The sequence below is a fragment of the Macaca fascicularis genome, chromosome 11, assembly GCF_037993035.2.
Source record: "Macaca fascicularis isolate 582-1 chromosome 11, T2T-MFA8v1.1".
NCBI classification, from domain to species: Eukaryota; Metazoa; Chordata; class Mammalia; order Primates; family Cercopithecidae; genus Macaca; species Macaca fascicularis.
The window spans coordinates 50,982,731-51,003,226 of record NC_088385.1 but is presented as its reverse complement, the minus strand read 5'-3'; the positions used below and the strand labels follow the sequence as shown (position 1 = coordinate 51,003,226).

At 36.5% G+C, this 20,496-nt stretch overlaps 1 protein-coding gene across 5 annotated transcripts in view; it reads right to left on the bottom strand.

The window, feature by feature from the left end:
- Window positions 1-20,496, bottom strand: part of TMEM117 (transmembrane protein 117) — a 570,487-nt gene that overhangs the window by 22,009 nt on the left and 527,982 nt on the right. Inside the window, exon 7 of one of the 5 annotated variants that reach the window (XM_065524061.1) lies at window positions 16,859-17,204. The exons of the other annotated variants lie outside the window; for them this stretch is intronic. Within the exon in view, the coding sequence (XP_065380133.1) occupies window positions 17,193-17,204 (12 nt within the window). The 3' untranslated portion in view covers window positions 16,859-17,192. Of the gene's footprint in view, window positions 1-16,858; window positions 17,205-20,496 lie in introns of those variants that run through there. 5 annotated transcript variants of the gene reach the window in all.

Sequence of the window (20,496 nt, the reverse complement as noted above, 5' to 3'; positions counted from 1 at the left end):
TAGGCAGTTGAGAATCTTTGGGGAGAGCACAAGGCTGGAGATATAGATGTGGACTCACCAGTCTATTGATCTAAGGCCACAGAATTGGATAAAATCATTTAGAAAGGGAGCATAGAAAGCCAAGAGAAGAGGCCAGGGACTGACTGAGGCACTGCCTCATTTATAAGCTGGAAGAGAATCCCGTAAAGAAAACTGAAAAGAAATGACATGCATTAGAAGAACAAGAGAAAGTGGTGTCCTAGAAGCCAGGTAAAAATATGTTTCAAAAGGGAAGGCATGATTGACTTGTGTCAAATGCCCCTGAAGGGTTAAGTAATAAAAAGACTGAATATTAACCATCAGATTTGGCAAAATGGGGGTTGTTGATATTGATAAGACCTTTGAGCTCCTGAGGAAGCTGACATTGGGCACAAAGGCCTGATTGGAGTTGGTTCAAGAGAAAACGGGAGGTGAGAAGTAAGTACAGGAAATAAATACGGAACTCTAATGAGGAGCTTTGCTGTTAGTTGGAGTAGGGCAAAGAGGCAGTATCTGGAGAGAGACTATGATTAGATTAGTTTCAAATAATTTTGTTAGCATAAAATAACTTGAATTTTAGTAGAACAGAGGACTCTGACATGTGAGATTCCCTTTTAATATTTTCAGTAGTTTTTGCAATGGCAAATGTTAAAAGCCAGTGTGCACCAATATGGATACACTGGTTGTTTACAGCTGGTGTCCATTCTGATTGTGCAGTATCTATTCTCTTTGGTCAGTACTGCTGCTGTACCAGTAGTTAAATATTCTGACCATAACTCTTTGTGAAGTCAAGATGGTTGTTCTTCTAAAAAACAAAACAAAACTGGGTTAAGTTCACTGTGTCTTGAATGTAGCAGGCTTTTAGAAACAATAGGTTGGATCCTCACTGCTCTGTTCCCAGTGTGGTTTCTTTCTGTTTTCATCTTTTTTAGTAAAGACTTCAGGTTCTGAAACAACCTCTGTCTCTGACCCCTATGGACCACCCTGTGATAATATGTAACAGAAAGTAAGACCTTTAGAGCAATGGGTTTGAACTGGCAGGCTTTCCATGCTTTTCTTCAATGAGTGTTAGGTCAAGAGTGTTCATCCTCTGAGCTCTAGAGAAAAATTATCCACCCTCATGTAAGAGAGGAAAGACTAGGAAAATGAGATACACTGGAGCAGGTTACAGGGAAGGAAAGAATAAAGTACATTTTGTTGTTGGAGAATTATTCCCTTAGTGAATTAAAAAATTTTCTGAAACTATTGTTAGTCCAGAGGTCAACGGCCAAGAAAAGTCTAAAATACATTACTTTCCTTGTTGGACACCTATGGGAGAGAGATTCTATCACTCTCAGGGTCTTTTTGGAAAACAAGTCCACATGCTAGAGTAAAGAACCTTACATGCTTGTTGGCAGTTGCCTATCTTTATACCGACACAATCCATTCAAAGCCTGAGGTGGCTACAGCAAATCTGTTTCATAGATTCCACATAGCATGAATAGAGTGAATGCGACGTCCACATTTCTCACAGAAGTTCCCAATGATATACTCAAGTTCCCCATAGTAGGGATCACACTATTATTGAACTAATTCAACAGTTAGTCAATGCTCACTAGATGCAAAGCATCTATTCTCAAAGAATATAAAATAACATTGATAAATAAAGAATCAAACTAAACACTTCCGTTTATAGTTACAGACAATGACAGTCAAGGAGGTTACAGGAATCCTCCCATATCATCCAACAGATTACTGAAAGAGATCAGATGAAATTCAATCAGTAGCCCCCGAACTATATTCCAATACATTTCCCTTCATATTACTGAGGACTCTTCAAGAAAATCCTATATAGGAGATTGACTGTATTTTCATATTCAATTCAGACTAAGCAAACAAACATTTGTCATGAATTTGCTCTGTGCCAGGTATTTGATATATTTAATCTATGGTAAACCACATGCAAATATATATGGTAGGTAGGATTTTTCTTAATTTACTTGGGAGTAAACTGAGGCTCAGAGAGCAGTTAAATAGCTTGTCCAATGCTGCACAACTGATACCAAAAGGATTTGTACCCAGGACAGTCTGATTGAAAAGACTTCTTTTGTTTACCACAGTAAGATTTTTCATGACATTTTCCCCCATCAGGCCTAATGTTGCAATTATCTACCCACTTTAAGTCCAACTATCATGCCGATATGTCTTCCTGTTTGATGCTAAATTATATCTGTAATGAAAGGTTGACTTTCAGTGGTATGTTGCAGCTCATCTTGAAATAATATTTTCTCAGAAATTTTTGCTACCTGGAGCACCTGGGGAGGGAATCCTGTCTAACACACATTGCAAAGTGATGGAATGGAAGTGGTCCTATGTTTATCCTGCAAGTCATTGACAAAGCCTACAAAATATGCAGGCTGAGATAGGCATTTAACTCTAGATGGTTTGTGGCCCTCTTAGAATTTTTACTGCCAATGCATAGATTTGGCTCTAAACTTATCATATTTCTAGTAATGAATACTATCTCCCTAACTTCTTTGCACTTCGCTTTTCTCACCTGAGGATATTTTTCATCATGTTTAGGCACTCTGATGTCAGATTCCTATATCTTTGCATGGAAAAACAGAGTGGCTTTTGAGATGATTTAGAGCCCACTAGTGATGGCTATCAAACTTCACAGCTTGCTAAAAAGACATTTTTTATGTTTCTTTGGAACTTATGTGATGGTAAGATTTGTACTCCCAACATACTGTGGCTGTGCATATCATCAAATGGTAAAACTTTTATATTATGTATATGACTTAAGGCAGTGCAAAAACACAAGAAAATCTATATGGGTAACAATAATTTTGGCATAGAAACCTAATGAACTATTTTATCTTAAGTCTTCCTCTGTGCATCAATGGAGTGTTTAAGTAACTGTTACAAAAAGCCCTTCACTTAAAGGATTAATTCTTTTTGCTCATAATTATGATCAGAAGATGACACATTGCCTGTAAATATAAAAATCATTAATCATTTTATTAAATATCCTTCTTTATATTTGATTTTAAATAGAATTGTCAATGTAACCAACATTAAAAACTATATCTGTAACGTTATTATGAAGTTGAAGCTTCATATAATATCTCTGTGCAATATATCATATTTCTAATGAAATGTGTCATATTTAAAAGTATTACAAATGATATCCTTAGGCATATGTGGAAACAAAGTAACAGGAGAGTTCTGAAGGTGGTAAAAATTATCAGAAAATAATTTTATGCTACCTCAGTATAATATCTCATAAAATTTTTACTCATAAAAATTGGTAAACCTATGGTTCTGAAAATGGACTTTTAATGCACAGAGAGACTATATGGAAGCAATCGTAAAAACTAAAAATAAAACATAAAATTTTGCCTTTAAGCAGTGGATTGTACTTGGTGAGCCATAGGTAAATGTGAAATTTTACATTTGCCAGTTGCCAAAGGCTTTGCTTTATGGGTATCTGCAATGTTATATGCATAAATCAATTAATTTGTTTTTTCCCCATATAAACCCAGGTACACTTGATTTATTGCCTCTTGCTGGAGGAGAAGTTGGCAAATCAGCATCATTATGAAATTGTCTAGGTGACAGACTACTCAGAAATCAGTTTTCTGAAAAAGGTTCCAAATTATTTTACAAATGTATGATTTGCTGACTGCTCTCTGCCCTAATTCCCAACTCAGAGATTCCTGGACTTTTAATATTATATTTATCTTCAAATGAAAAATTCACTCTAACAACTACACACTCAGAACAAATACCTCAACTAATCATGTATTATCTGCCTTTCAATTAGCCTTAGCCTGAAATGGAGAGCTCTTCAAATCTCTTCTTCTTTTAGAACAAAATATAGGAAGAACATTTGGGTGTTTTAATGTAAATACCTGCAAGGTATGCTAATTAACTCAGAATCAGTGAAAGATTTTTTTCAATTTTACTTTCTAAGCCTCAATTATATACAATGAGAAAGAATAATAATTATCATAATTAATGATTTTTCTTTTCCAAGTCAGTAGTTTATGATTAATCATGCCCTTACTGACAATTATATATTATGATCAATAGGTTGCTCATGCAATAATCTAAAATAGATGTCCTTTAAAGTTACTTAAATGAAAGGAAATACATCTTCCTTTACTAATATGATTAAATGTTTTGCTTGCCACCCTTCTAGTTGGGCAGTGTAATTGATGCACTATTCTAACAATAACCACTATTCAATGATCTCCCACATGAAGTAGGTTCTGTACTAGGTGCAGCCTTTTACGTGTATTTCTTTGTTCTATTTTAAAAATGATACTACAGGGCAGGTTTTATTTTTCTCATTTTGCAATTGGAGACACTGTGGCTCACAGAAGGCACCTGCCTTACCCACTGTAATATGGCTATAAATAGAAGAGTAAAAGCCAAACCTAGGTCTCTCCAGTCCCATGAGTGTTTTTGCAAGATGGCAAGTAATTCAGCTTGTCCTGGCTCTAAATGACCTTAGATTACTGTCTTGGTCTAACCATTGTTTCACTTGTATCTCTCATTAAACCACAGCTGGGCGTGGTGGCATGCACCTGTAGGCAAATAATAATTATTATTATTATTTAAGAAAAAAACAAGAAAAAAGAAAAAAAAAGAAAAAGAAGCTGTCAAATTGTGTACAGATGTTTGCCCACAGTTTTGTAGATAAAGTCTTCAGATTGCTCTTCTGGTTTAGTCCTTGTCACTTCTCTTTATCTTTGATTTCCAGTCATTATTTTTCATTGAAAATAGATCTTGCCTTCACCATCACAATTCTAAGCTAACACTTGTTTTGCCATCCTAGCTAACTAATCTCTTTTCTTTGCTTTTTTAAAAAATTAGGTCTTTTATTTGTGCCATCACCTTTTATTTGCTAAATACTTGCACATTCAAGAACTGTTTGTGTCAGTCCCCCTACTAAGCCTTGGCGATATAGCAATGAATCAGGTAGAAATGGCTCTAGGCTCTGTCCTCATGGGGTTTACAATTTGAATATGGCATAACTACATACACAGAATAATTTCAGAAAATATTAGTGCTAGAGAGAAAATAAACCAGGATAAGGATTGGGAGAAGCTATGTTAGGGTTAAGAAAAGACCGCTATTAGGTAAGAGCCTCTCCAGGGAAAGGGTACCAGGTGCTGTGATATGTGCTATGGCTGCAACCAGGACCAAAACAGAGGGACAGAGGTTTACCATCAGGTCTGGTGGGAGTGACAGGTAAAAGAACTAGTTAAGAGCCAAATAAGTGGTGATATGTTTTGCAAAGGAAATAAACTAGGGATTGAGAAAAGAAATAACAGAGGGGGCACTCTGCAAGGCATCTTGAAAGAGGAGACACCTGAGCTGGGAGATGAGGATGAGAATGATCTAGCCTTTGAAAAAGTAGAGACTATTGAGCAAAGCAAGTGCTCAATTACCTACTTCATGCCAGTACTCTGCTAGATCTTAGAAATACAATGGTCAATGAAAACTCATGTGCACCCTGACTTCTTGGAGCACAGTCTAAAAAGGGAGTTGAACACTAATCAATGATGGAAATAGACCTTAGTACTTCTTGGTTAACCTGTATGGCCATGCCTATCTATCACTCACCTATCACAATGGCACAATTTTTTTTATATATGTAACTCTTCTTGACTATTTTGCTCAGTGCCAGCACCAAAGAATCTTCTAATACAGCTTCACAACCGACTACTGTGTGATGTTCATTAACTTCACATTTATGTATTAATTATACACTCCTTGAAGGTACACTTCTTTATGTCTCTCTCAGTCCTTAGCACAATAGCAGATGCATGGTAGGACGTAAAAACCATTTGGCTGTTTGATTATTCACCAATATTTAATAAGTGCTTACTATGTGCCAGAAACTGTGCAAGGCCCTGGGATACCAAAGACATAAATGAAAATTCTTGCCTCCAAGAAAGCTCATCCTCTAGTAGAAGAGGCAAACAAGTTAAACAATACTCACAGGATAATATGGAAGCATTGTATTAACAATAGAATCTTGAAAGAAGTTCCCTATGGACCCACTGGGGAATAAATTCCTCATTCAAGCACTGAGAGAATGAGTAAATTAACCAATCATTCTCTATCTTCCATTTTCTTGGTGACCACAGGTTGTTGACAGTATGTAGCTCATCACTGTATTACAGGAGTAGGATGTAACTGTATAAATTGCTCATCTTTTTATAGTATGGAGTTTTTAGTTTTAAACAGAGACCAAATGAACTTTTCTCAGTGGGTAGCTTTAATATACCCAACTTTAGATTGTCTTTTAGAGTCTGTGAAAAAATGTCTTTCTTATAATACTTTACCTTAAGTCCCATTTTTCCCAAGACAGACCCTGCTTGTTAGACTGTGTGGTGAAACAGAAATTGCAATCTATAGTACTGCTTCAATGCTCAATTCATATCCTTTGAACACTATTGCTAAAGCCATAAAAATGACATGGTTTGCAAAATTTCTGTCAGCTAGTAGAAATGTTTTGGTGTCCCATGTTAACTTCAGTCAATTTGCAACATTTCTTAAAACCATAAAATACATAAAAAGGGGTAGGTGACTTCAGATCAGCAAGAATATTATTGAGAAAAGTGATTAAAACAAGATTCTCAAGTCCATGGTTAAGGCTGTATGCCTTATTCATATCTAAGCTAGTTTTGACTTAAAATTGTTGACATCATTTAGATAGATTGCCATTTGGAAAAACACTGGTCTGACAGTTTCCTTGGTCAGTATTTACCTTATACATCAATATGTTTTTAATGTGTTTTAAATGTTTTTAAAAGCCAATATTTTTAATCTTTGACTTTTTTTTTTTTTTTTTTTTTTTGAGACAGAGTCTCGCCCTCTCACCCAGGCTAGAGTGCAGTGGTGCAATCTCGGCTCACTGCAACCTTTGCCCCTGGAGTTCAGGCAATTCTCCTGCCTCAGCCTCCCGAGTAGCTGGGACTACAGGTGTGCACCACCACGCCCAGCTAATTTTTGTATTTTTAGTAGAGATAGAGCTTCAGCATGTTGGCTAGTCTAAAATGCCTGACCTCAGGTGATTCTTCCACTTCGGCCTCTCAAAGTTCTGGGATTACAGGCATGAGCCACCACGCCCACCCTAATCTTTAACTCTTGAGGTGATCACTTTGGCACATGACTATGATACCATGTACCAACCTGTCACCAAAAACAGTAATACACACATATCATTTTCTCCAATGCTTCCATAATTCATAAGAAAAATTTACAGTTATATTTACTTTCTTAAAATGGGGCTTTAGGTATTGGTATACACACATACACACTTTCCTTATTATTTTCATAGAACATTTGACCACGTAAATTAAAATTAAGAGTACAGAAAAATTACATGTTCTAGCGAAGTAGATCTACTTTTAAAAATCAGGTACAAATTTATGTTTTCTTTGAGTTTCAACTTTTCATTTTTAATCTGGTTTCATACTACCAAAGAAATTGAATTGAATGACAATGTGATAAAAATAAAATCAAACTACTTGTTTGTGCACAGACAAAAAAATTGCTAACATTTTTACTTTTAAAATAGCTGCCTTGGAAACTTGTAAACAGTTTGTAACTTGTAAATATAGCTGGTCTTGAGATAATTTTCTTATTCCTTTTTTTCACTTACATTTTAATTTGAGAATATGTTTATGCAGTCATGTTTAAATGTACTTATATATCCATATTAATCTGGTCATTCTACTCCTGGAAATCTTCTCTGCTGAGGAAATAATTAAAAAATAAAAAAATACATATGCATAAATATAGATTTTCAATCTATTGTTATTATGGTGAAAATGTGGAAACTGCCTTTTGATAGAAAAGAGTAAAACAAATTATGGTTTATAATTCCATGGAAAATTACACAGCTACTCAGAATTATAAGTATGCAAACTTTATGATATATAGTTAAGTGAAAAATACATAATACAAAATTGAATATACGGTATAATTTTATGTGGAAAATCACAGATGCACAGTAAAAATAAAACAAAAAGACATAAGGTAGTATATCGAATTAGTTTTATTATTGTAGTAAAATTATAGATGGTTTTAAAATAATCTTGCTTTCCAAAGTTTGAAAGTATTTGTATATTATTTTAATTTTGTGCACACACACATATATATACACACTCTAGACACTTTCTCATTTTCTCACAGCTTTTTTTTTACGTTTTTTTCTTTGCTTTAAATCTCCCTTTAATTCTAACATAGTCAATATCTTCCTTTAAACTCTAACCTTACATCCTCTTATAAATCTTGCTTTCATTCCATATTGCTTTTATTTACTTTTGGTTGGAGAAATTCCTTTTCAGCTCTGAGTTCAAAGGGATATAATATCACCTGCCTTCTTTCAATGTCCCCAGAGTGCTGTGAGATTTAATGGGATAATGTCCACACAGCACTTTATGCTCCTTAGAGAAAGGTGCTATATAAAAACAATGCATTATAATTATATATGTTGTTACAAAAACCCACAAAGATATTAGAGCTACATTTTGGCACAAGTAGATAGGTTGGACTAACTCCAAGTTAGTTGCAGGCTGGGCAATGTCCCTTTACACCAAACTCCCAGGGGTGGGAGGAGGTTGCTGCTTTTCCCTCCTGGCACTTGCAGTATCAAAAATGCAAAGCCTCAGCTCTTCTCAGTGTTACAAACAGAACATTTCAGTTTTCATGTACCATCTTTAAAAAAAATCACAGTATGTCATTTATGTTTACTTGATACTCTCATTTTCATTCTCTCCCCCTTCCCCTGGCTTAGTTCCAACTGAATACATTTCCAATCTATTTATGGAAGATAAACTTACAGAGCCAGGGTCAAAGGCAGATATCACTGACTACTGGAAATTATCAGGTGACACGAGGGATTGGGTATTAATGAAGAATAACACAATCTCTGAGTAGAATTAGAGGTCATTTAGCATAGCCAACCACTACCTGAGGCACGTCACCTATCCATTTGTTCACAAGTGGCCAACCATCCTCTGAGAATTTCTAATTAAGCAACACTTGCTACTTCTTATTTCATTTTTTAAAAATTTTATTTTATTTCATTTTTAAATTAATTTCAACTTTTACATTCATGGAGTATATGCGCAGGTTCATTACCTGGGTATATTGTGTGATGCCAGGTTTGCGGTATGATTGTTCCTGCCACCACAGTACTGAGCAGAGTGCCCAGCAGTTAGTTTTTCAACCTTTGAATGCCTCCCTCCCTCCCTCCCTGCCTCTAGTAATCCACAATGTCTTTCGTTGCTTTATGTCCATGTTATCCACTGTTTAGCTCCCACTTATAAGTGACAACATGTGGTATTTGGTTTCCTGTTCCTGTGTTAATTCACTTACGACAATGACCTCCAGTGGCATCCATTTGCTGAAAGGGGTATGATTTTGTTCTTTGTTATGGCTGCATGGTATTCCATGGTGTAAATGTACCGTATTTTCTTTATCCAATCCACCACTGATGGTCACTTAGGTTGATTCCATGTCTTTGCTATTGTGAATAATGCTGTTTGAACATATGAGTGCATGTGTCTTTTTGGAAGAACAATTTATTTTCTTTTGAATATACACAACCAGTAATGGAATTTCTGAGTCAAATGGTAGTTCTATTTTTAGTTCCTTAAGAAATCTCCAAACTACTTTCCATAGGGGCTGAACTCATTTGCATTCCTACCAACAGTGTAAAAGCATTCTCTTTTCTCTGCAGTCTTGCCAGTATCTGTTATTTTTTTACTTTTTAATAATAGCCATTCTAACTGGTGTGATGGTATCTTGTTGTGGTTTTGATTTGCATGTCTCTGATGATGACTGACATGGAAACGCTACCTCTTTTAAAAGTTCTGACACTTAGAATGTTCTACTCTACATACAGCCACACTCTATCCACTTGTAGTTCTGCTTTCTGAATCTGATCTAAGTGTCCCTCCTCTGACTTAGTCACTTCACTGTGCTTCTTTATTCATTCACTCTGTCAACACTTATTCTATAGCCATGGTGTTGTCCCATGTGAGACTCTGGGGACACAAAGAGAATTGCTGACACTTTTCTGTTCTAGAGGATCACACAGTCTAGTGGGGACACAGACATCAAGATAGAGAAATGATCATAATTGTTGCAGGTGCCATGCTGTGGTTAGGAAGGAAAGTGCCAAGGAACAGAAAAGAGGGAGAAACTAATTCTGGCTTTGAGAGCATTCAGTAAAGCTCACAATCCCAGAGAAGGTGATTTTGCTCTCTGTTGAAAAGATGACTAAGATTCTGCCAACTAAAGACATTTTATGAAAGAATTCTGCATACGAACAAATGTGAATGGGCCAGTTTTATGCAAATGACAGTGATAAGTCCAATATGGCTGAATCTGAGTGATAGGGATGAAGTTGAAGGAGCCAGTGTGTGAAGGGTTTTGTTTTCAGAGCTTACAAATTAGGCTTTATGCCCCATGCAATGAAGTTAACAGGGATTATGAAGAGCAAATGACATGATCAGATTTGTCCTTAGGAAGATAACTATAATAACGAAGGTAGAGTATTGACTACAGTGGGGGGAGTCTTGTGTTAAGAAGCTATTGCAAAATTCCAGACAAGACATGGTGAAGACCTATATTCCAGTGTTAGAAAGATAGGAGTAAAATCTGAGAAGTTACTAATGGCACCAATGTTAACATATTGGATATGGGAACCAAAGGAGTGGGAGAAGCAAAAGGTAAATCTATTTTCCTTACTTGAGAGACTAAAGGGATGGTGACATCGTTAACAACAACATCAACAACAATATACAGAGAGCAGAAGATTTGGGGAATAATTATAAGATAATAACATCTTCAGGTGGGAATATACAGAAGACAGCTGGAAATGTGGATCTGCAGCTTGGGGAATGTCAAACTTGGAAATAAACTGAAAGAAAAACCCCAGACCAAATAAGCAGAACAAAATAGTTCAAAGGAACTCAGTTGAATACCTAGTGAGGCTTTACTGTGACTTCTCTTATTCTTTTAATTCCTTTATTTTTGCCAAAGATGCTGTTGACACTATGAACTCATTCAGAAGACAGTAATATAAACAAAATGGATGAAAAGAGCTTTACAGTTTGCTCCTTTATAATTCTGCATTTGGTTTAGTTTTGTAGTTTGCAACAAATGCAGTTCATTTATCTGTATCACATGTCATATTGTAATTTGTCATTCTTATCATATCAGACTTTCCTATCTTCCCCAAGACATCTTCCTGAGGAAAAGTAATTTAAGGCATTTCAGGATCTCGTATTCTTAAAATAAGGTCCTTCACACACACAAGTTCTGAGAAGTTACCAACGGGTCTCACAATTGCACAGAAACCCAGTTCTCTCTTTTACCATGTGGAATCTGCCTTTTTTTTTCTTTTTTTTTTTTCCTGACTCTATAAACAGGTATCTACCACAGAAGACAATGTCCATGAACCTGCTTGGAAGATGCTGGAAAGCCACTGAGTTAGCCATAAACCTTTATGAAACTGTCTCCCTCCAGTGCTAGCATGGCTGGTTGTGACTCCAGCTAACTACTGCCAAAGATGTCTCCTGTCCTGCTTCTTTGGGTCAGACAGAAGGCTGCTCCAGCCTCTCGCTGCAGTCACTATTTTAGTTTTATGTAACCCTGCTTCTTCTGGTGCTATATATGGAATACAAAGCAGAAGTCTTCGGTGTTTCCAAAATTGCTCAAAAATTTTGTAAAGGATGCTTTAGGATTTTTATCATCAACACACTCAAGGCTACATTTCGGAGGGTGGTGGAATGAACCACGCAACTTCCAGGTTTGGTTCCTTCTACTCTCAAAGCATTGAATTTATATCAAGCTTCTCTATGTCAACTCTCTATTGCCATAGGATGGACTACTTCCTAAAAGACTCTTCAGTTCATGATGCAAATGGGCTCCTGGCAGGCCCAACCTTTAGGACTCTCCAGATGCATCTAATCATACATGACTCAAGGTAAATACTGATTGGGTGATCATGTGTTATGCTGTGTATCTCAAGTAGAATAACCAGGATAAAGTCTATGTAACCTCCAAATAGCCAATGGAAAGGAAGTGTCAAATCAAAAAGAACTAATGCTATCTCTCAGACATTTATTTTGAGAAACTCAAAACACTATCCCATTATTATATTCAAACAGAAATTTGATCAGTGTAAAGCAATATCAGCCAGAAGACAGATATATTTCTAAACAAATATATAGAGCCGAAAAGGCCAACTTGTATAAGGAAAATCCATTTTTCAAATGATTGTGCATCATTTAATTTTTACAACATCATGCATGAAAGTTCAGTTACCTTAGCCTTTGGAAATAATAATAAAAACAGACTACCATGCATCCATTTACTTTGGGTCTGCTAACTTTATTAGTTTTAATATTAATAAAAAGTTATTTATTATGAGTATGCTGGTCAGATTAATTCTAACTGCAAGCTTTCCCCAGTGATTATGGTTCTGCATAGAATTTTCAAAAGAATTTAGAAGATACAAAACTTCTTCCTATGACTAATTTTCTTTATAGTGTAACACTACTAAAAATTGTTTTGCAAATTAAAAGCACTTTCTTTTCAGTGAATTTTTTTTAATTTTTAAAATTATTTTTTAAATGTGGGTACATAGTAGGTATATATATTTATGGGGTACATGAGATGTTTTGATATAGGCATGCAATGCATAATAATCACATCATGAAAAATGGGGCGTCCATCCCCTCAAGCATTTATCTTTTTACAACTTTTACTTATCATGCATATATGTCTGTCTTAAAGAAGAAACAAAAGAGAAAAAGGCAAGAAAAGTGAATACAAATGAAAGGAAGATACATTTAGTCACCAGCCTCATATCTGCCCCTAATGCATAAAGGCTGTACTGAGGGCAATTGCTGGGAAATGCAATTTCAGCTTTTATTTTTTTTAACATATGTCAAATGCCAATGCTGTGTAGAGAATGGGAACCTCATCCCAGAAGTATTTCAGTTTTCAAAAATCACTCAGGAAGAGTTGTCAAAAATATTCTGAACTATATTCTAATTGCTGTAACTCACTTGGATTTTGACAAACACAATAGGTTTGGGTTTTTAAATCTTTTTTTTTTTTTATCAAACATCCACAAGCAAAATGTAATGAAATTTTCTCTATGTAACTTAAATCAGATTTCCATATGAATCAGAATATATATGTAGGCCTTGAATGAATAAAAGAGTATGTGCCAAGAACATACACTGGGGAAAAGATAGTCTCTTCAATAAATGGTGCTGGGACAACTGGATGTCCCAGCAGAAGAATGAAACTAGACCCCTATCTCTCGCTACATATGAAAATCAAATCAAAATGAATTAAAGGCTTAAATCTAAGACCTCAAACTATGAAACAAATACAAGAAAACATTGGGGACAATCACCAAGACATTGGTCTGGGAAAAAATTTCTTGAGCAATACCCTGCAAGCACAGGAAACCAAAGCAAAAATAGACAAATGGGATCACATCAATTTAAAAAGCTTCTGCACAGTAAAGGGAACAATCAACGAAGTGAAGAGATAACTCACAGAATGTGAGAAAATATTTGCAAAATGCCCATCTGACAAGGGATTAATAACCAAAATATATAAAGAGCTCAAATGACTCTATAGGAAATTTAATAATCCAATAAAAAATAGACAAAAGATTTGTATAGACATTTCTCAAAAGAAGACATACAAGTGACAAACAGGCATACGAAAAGGTGCTCAACATCATTGATCATCAGAGAAATGAAAACCAAAATTACAATGAGATATTATCTCACTCCAGTTAAAATGGTTTTTATTCAAAAGACAGGTGATAGCAAATGCTGGAGAAGATGTGGAAACTAGGGGAACCCTTGTACACTGTTGGTGGGAATGTAAAGTAGTACAACCACTATGGAGAACAGTTTGGAGGCTCCTCAAAATCTAACAATAGAGCTACCATATGATCCAGGAATCCCACTGCTGGTTATATATCCAAAAGAAAGGAAATCAGTATATCAAAGAGATATCTGCACTCTCATGTTTGTTGCAGCAGTGTTCACAATAGCCAAGATTTGGAAGCAATTTATGTGTCCATTAGCAGATAAATGGATAAAGAAAATGCAGCACATATACACAATATTCAGAGTACTACTCAGCCATAAAACAATGAGATCCTGACATCTATAACAACATGGATGGAACTGGGGGTCATTATGTTAAGTGAAATAAGCCAGGCACAGTAAGACAAACATTGCATGTTCTCAATTATTTGTGGGATCTAAAAATCAAAACAGTTGAACTCACAGAGATAGAGACTAGAGGAATGGTTACCAGAGAATGGGAAGGATAATGGATACAACAAAAAATAGTTAGAAAGAATGAATAAGACCTAGTTTGACAGCAAAACAGGGTAATTATAGTCAATAATAATTTAATTGTGCATTTTGAAATAACTAAAAAATATAATTGGACTGTGTTTAAAACAAAGGATAAATGCTTGGGGGGACAGATAATCCAATTTCTATGATATGATTATTATGCAGTGCATGCCTGCATCAAAATGTCTCATGTACCCCATAATATATATAGTTTGCATATGGCAAGTTGGCTGATTTTTGTTTTTCTCCTTTGCTAGATTGTGATAAAGATATATACCTAGTATGTACTCACAAAAATTAAAAATTAAAGAGTATGTGAGACAAGTTTTTCCTAATGAAGACAGGCTGTTCCCAGCAATTAATTACTTCTGAAAGAGAAAATAATTGGAAGATATTTAATAAAATATCAACGATATGGGCATATGCTTTGGATAAGAACATAATTCATTGAAAACACAGTCCATTAACTGGCCACTTCTCTGACGACCCATTCTGTATTTCACTTCCTCGAACTGAAATTTGCAAATGAGCCATCTTTGCCTTTCCTGGCTACATCAGGTATACTTTGCATATGGCAAATTGGCTGATTTTTTGTCTTTCTCTTCTGCTAGATTGTGAGTAACTTGAAGGCAAGGACTAGGTCTTAGTCATCTTTTATGTTTCAAGTACCTGGTACAGTGTTTGGAACATAGCAAATGTGTAAAAAATTGTCAAAGGAATGAGTAAGTGAGTGGATGAGTGAATGACTTTCTATTCCATAAGGCAGCTGCACTTTCCTAAATTGGGAAAAGTTGACAGATTAAGCCCTCAGGGAAAGAAGGATGCTACTTCCAAAAGAATGCTCAGCACTTCTCTGGGAACATAAAACGCAGGTTCCAGAATGTATTCTCACAATGGAGTGACACAGACCAGCAATCAGCACTCTGAAGTGGATCTGACAGGAATGTCAATGGCCATGTTGTGATTAATAATGGAGGGACAGTACAGGCACTCAGAAAAGAGCAGCTTGCACTGCCTAATTTCCTCCATTATCAATTCAGCTAAAGTACCCAGACAACTTGATTCAAGTTTTCATAGCTGTTAAAATAACTACCTCATTCCTATTTTACTGAATGGGTGGCTTTCTTTCAACATGTGGCTATTATAAAGAAACTGATGTATTGTTTGCTTAAATAGAAAATCATTGTATAACAGAAGCCCTGGAGAATGGGTTAAATGGGTCTATTAGCTGTTAACTTTCACAGAAAGGAATTAAACATACATCTCCGAAAGTTTGAAGATGCACACTCCATCAAACTTTACAATCCATGCCTTTGTCCTCTGTGAATACTGAAAGCTTAAGTACCTTTCAACCCTAGAGTATTCTTGGAAACATACCTGAGATTTGTATGATTCTAGCACAGTCTGTGAATTTTCTGGCACTCATATTTATTTCTACATCTATGTACCCTAAGTAGAGGTTAAAAGTGCATGGCATTTGAAGTCCTTCCAGAATCTGTTACCTGTGGGAAAAACTCCAAACTTTTAATCTAGAAAACTATTCGCCATATAATAAAAGGTTACAGTATAGGTAGGATTGATTTCAGTGGAAGATTAGACAATGGGAAAAAGAATGCTTTTAACTAATTTGCTCCACGTGTGTGTGTGTGTAAATGCAGATATAATAGAAATTATGGGGGAGAAGATTTACAAATTAATTCTATTTAGTTGTCTAAACAAATAAAAAGTAAATGTCCTTATCAGGAAAAAAGGTGGTTAAAACTAATTCATGGCCTAGAAAAATTATCTTTTCTCATCGGGCATCCCTCAGAAAAGCATTATTTTCAATAATATGCTTACTTCATACAACCACTTGCAAAGAGACAACCATTATGCCACTTCAGTTAGCTGAAGATTTTACTGATATTTTGGCCTATGGCATCTTTTCCCCTGTGTTGGAAAATTCATCAGTTAAAATCCACATTCAGAGGAAGCACTCAACTCTGAAATCACTCTGCTGACTCAAATTGTGTTCTGAAGGGAATTGGTCAGGCCACATTTGACACAACGAGGTACAACTTGGCAACATATGCTGAAGTGAGACAGTCTGGGGAACAAGGAACAAAGCATGTCCTGCTGCCTATACCACGGGATCGCACATTATGTGCAAGACTCTAAAAGACAAATGGACCCATTGAGTACTTTTCTTATTGGGAAAAGGAAAAAGAGGGTGAGAAGGAGAGCAAGAACAAGAGTGAGAGAGAGAAAGACTCTTCGTTGAGTATTGTGTGTGCTGCATGTTTCCTGTGTATTTTTGAGGAGGAGATTATGAGCAACCACACTGTATATTTTGAAGCAGGATGAAAGAACCACATTTATCTGATTTATGAACAACTCACACAGAAAAAGCATCACTGTGCAGGAACAGAAAGTGTAATGTAATGAGGAGCCGAGCAAGAAGACATGAGGCAGATAAGAACAGAGGTAGCCTTTATTGGGCTCGCGGGTAAGGTTCACCAGTTCTCCCCAGGAGGAGGGCCGAGGAAGTCGTGCCTGGGGCAGGTATCAGGGGCCTTTTATAGGGCGAGGTAGGCGGGGTCTGTAGGTTTCGGTTTCCTGAGTTAGGTTTCGATTTCTGAGGAATGACGTGTCCAGGAGTTTGCGCAGAGCGGGGAGTTTTGGCGGGCTCAGGGTGCTTTTCGGGAGCTGAAAAGTCCTAGCAGGAAGTCCCAGTGGGTAAGTCCCGACAAGGGGCCCGCCATGTCAGGTGGTACCGCCATGTTGGGTCTAGGTCCCTGCCTAACAGAAAGTTATATAGGTAAATTAATTCAATCCACTTTGTAGAACACGGCACGTGGAAAGCAACACAGCATTTATAAATTAAGTATAGTACCACGCATTCTGTTCAAAATAATCATTTCAAGAGCTTAATAAAAGGAAAGCAGGGGATACAATACTAGAAGTTTTGTTTCCCAGTTAAGACTTAGATTGAAATGATTTAAATTAACTTACTTAAAGGTAACCAAATTAAACAAATAAAATGATTTTATTTGTTTCAAACTAATAAAACTTCAGGGGAAAATAATTCAATACTTTAAAAGACATAGTTTAATAGATCACAATTTCTTCATTTGTTAAAAGAGGAAATTTTAGTAGATGATCTGTAAGATTTCTTGCAGGTCCAGAAGATTCTGTTTCTATCAAAGTAAAATAAGCAGCCTTTGTGAAGGATAAGAGATTACACTGTCCCTAATTATAATCCTATTTACAGAACCCTGAAAGATAATCTAACAGCTCCAGGGTTCACTATTCAGATATATATTTTCAATTTTAAAATATAGAATTAATTACATCTGTACACACAAAATAACAATAAGAACCAGGAAATAAATAAATAAATAACAATGATATATTGACTATGTAAATGAATAGCAGTTGGCTTTCTTTTCAACTTAATCTCCACGGATTTTTGTATTAGTTGGTTTGGTATATCTTTAGCTCTTCCCTGTTTGAATAACAGTTATGATGCTGATTATATTAATAATAGATCCAAATCATTTGGGATCTATTTTGTGCTCCACATTTGACATATTTTCTTATTTAATCATCACAGTAATACTATGAATATGTGTTTTATCTGTTTTATAAAATGAGAAAATATGCACACATCTCAGAGAGGTAAAGTAACCTACCTAAGGTCTCCCCCATCTATACAGTGACAATTCTAGAAATTGAATCTGTGTCCGACTGAAATCAAGGTGCTGCTATTCCACATGATAAAGGAACTGAGGGGAATATGCCCTGACGAAATGGGAGCTGGTGAAATAATCAGAAATTCAGAGCCAACACAATATACTCAATATTCCCTCCAGACAACTCAGCTCTGATGACTTTGGACAACAGTCATTCTGACAGTGAGTCCCACTGGCATGGATGGAACTCCCTTTCCACCATTTTATCACACCAAAGGAGCCCTACTCCCTCTCTTCTGGGCCATTCTCTGCTCCTCCACACCAGCCCCCAAGTCCAACCCAGCCTGTAGCTTGGAAATCTCCTTCCTCTTTCCAGTCCCCAGTTAGCTGAAATCCCTGATGTGATTCCTGATGACTGGTTTAATGCGCCTTCTCTCGGTAGGCCCACTCTGTTGAGGGGATAAAGATGAAAGATGATAGCAAGGACAGGAGAAGCAATGCAAACAGTCAGATATCCCAATAGAAGGCATAAGAGACCCTGCAATCCTACTCACTGGCCACAACAGGAGACAGAGCCTTGGCCTTTTCCTATCCAGGATCTCCTCTATGTAGCAATGACAGCATGAATAGAAAAGGAGAGGAGCATTGCAGGCATGTAACTATGTGACTGAACAATGATGCTGACTGGACACAGGATTCTATCCCCAACAGTTTACTGACAGGCAAGCTTAGAGTCACAAATTTATGTAATACTACGTATTTCTCTGTCCATGTTTTTTCTTCAACTCCACCAAAATTCCCAAATAGTATCTCCACCCAGATTCCCAAATAATATCTATACCAACCCCAGGTCCTTTCTTTAGCACTTCATATCTGCCCAAATTAGGCTTATGCATCACCTCCTTGCATGACCATGATATTTCAACCTGGACAATAGTTTGATATTCTTATTGGTGCCAACAGGACCAGGTACATGATTTGAGAGGCCTAGCAGAAAAGAAAACATGGAGCCCCTTGTTCAAAAAGCATTAAAAATATGAAGAAGGCAACAACTGTCATTAAATCAAGTACAAAGTTCTTCAGAGCATGGGAAGCAGTGTAACTGCACAAGTGGCATACCTATGAAGCTAGCCCTGGGTGTCTGTTCAGTCTTTACTTGGTGAAAACCATACTCCTAGTTGGTTCTCTTCTAGGGAGGTAAAAACATATGATGACTCTATTATCAAAACTATGTAAAGCAGCAGATGTTTGCTTTTCATCATACCTTACAGTTCTCAGGTGATGTTAATAGGTTACCTATATTTCCCTGACATCGTAGTTGTGGTTTTCAACGCAAGCCTGCTCTCCCTACTTATCTCGCAACAATTTAAGACCAGCTTTGATATTTACTACCCATCATCTTTGTGCTCAGCACTGAACAAGCCAGGCAACCTACCATTATGAGCTGCCCCCACCTGTCTGATCTACACCAGCTTCTGGCTTCCAGCTCCTTGACATGAGCAAACCATAAACCCAATATCATGGTCCACTTCAGTGCCAGCAAACACAGTCAAAGATGACCAGCTCGTTCCCAAGCTCCCCAGACTTGGAATATTCCAGTGGAGATTCTGACACTGAGGATGTAAAACTGGATTTTTAATGTTCAGTCACTGTGATATTCCTTCGTCTGTGAATATAATTGATGATTTTAACATTCGTTAAACAGTGATAAAATACACATAACATAAAATTTACCATCTTATTTTTAACTGTATACTTTAACAGTGTTGAGGACATTTAAATTTTGTTCAACCTGATTACTATCTATCTCTACAACTTTTTTAGTTGTCTCTAACTTAAACTTCATACCCATTAAACAAGTCCCTGTGTTCCCTGTCCTCCAGGCTCCTGGCAACCACCATTTCACTTTTTGTCTCTATGAATTGACTAGGTACCTCATAAAAGTGGAATCATACAGTATTTCTCTTTTTGTGATGGATCATTTGATTATAACTTTTGATGTAAATTTTTCAGGTGAGTGTGGAGAACTGGAAGCAAGTCCCTTTAGGGGCATCAACAGACAACCAGTAAGTTTTAGGGAATTTGCTTATTCCCATAGGAAATAACAACCGAAAGGGAGAGTTGGATCTGTTCCCTGGGTTGGAAATATTCTCATCACCACTTCCCCCAGGCAAAGTCTCTTTTCCAGTTGGGCATGGTGGCTAATGCCTGTAATCCCAGCACTTTGGGAGGCCAAGGCTGGTGGATCACTTGAGGTCAGGAGTTTGAAACCAGCCTGGCTAACATGGTGAAACCCCATTTGTACTAAAAATACAAAAAAAAAAAAAAAAAAAAAAAAAAAAGCTGGTCATGGTGGTGGGCATCTGTAAACCCAGCTAGTTGGGAGGCTGAGATACCTA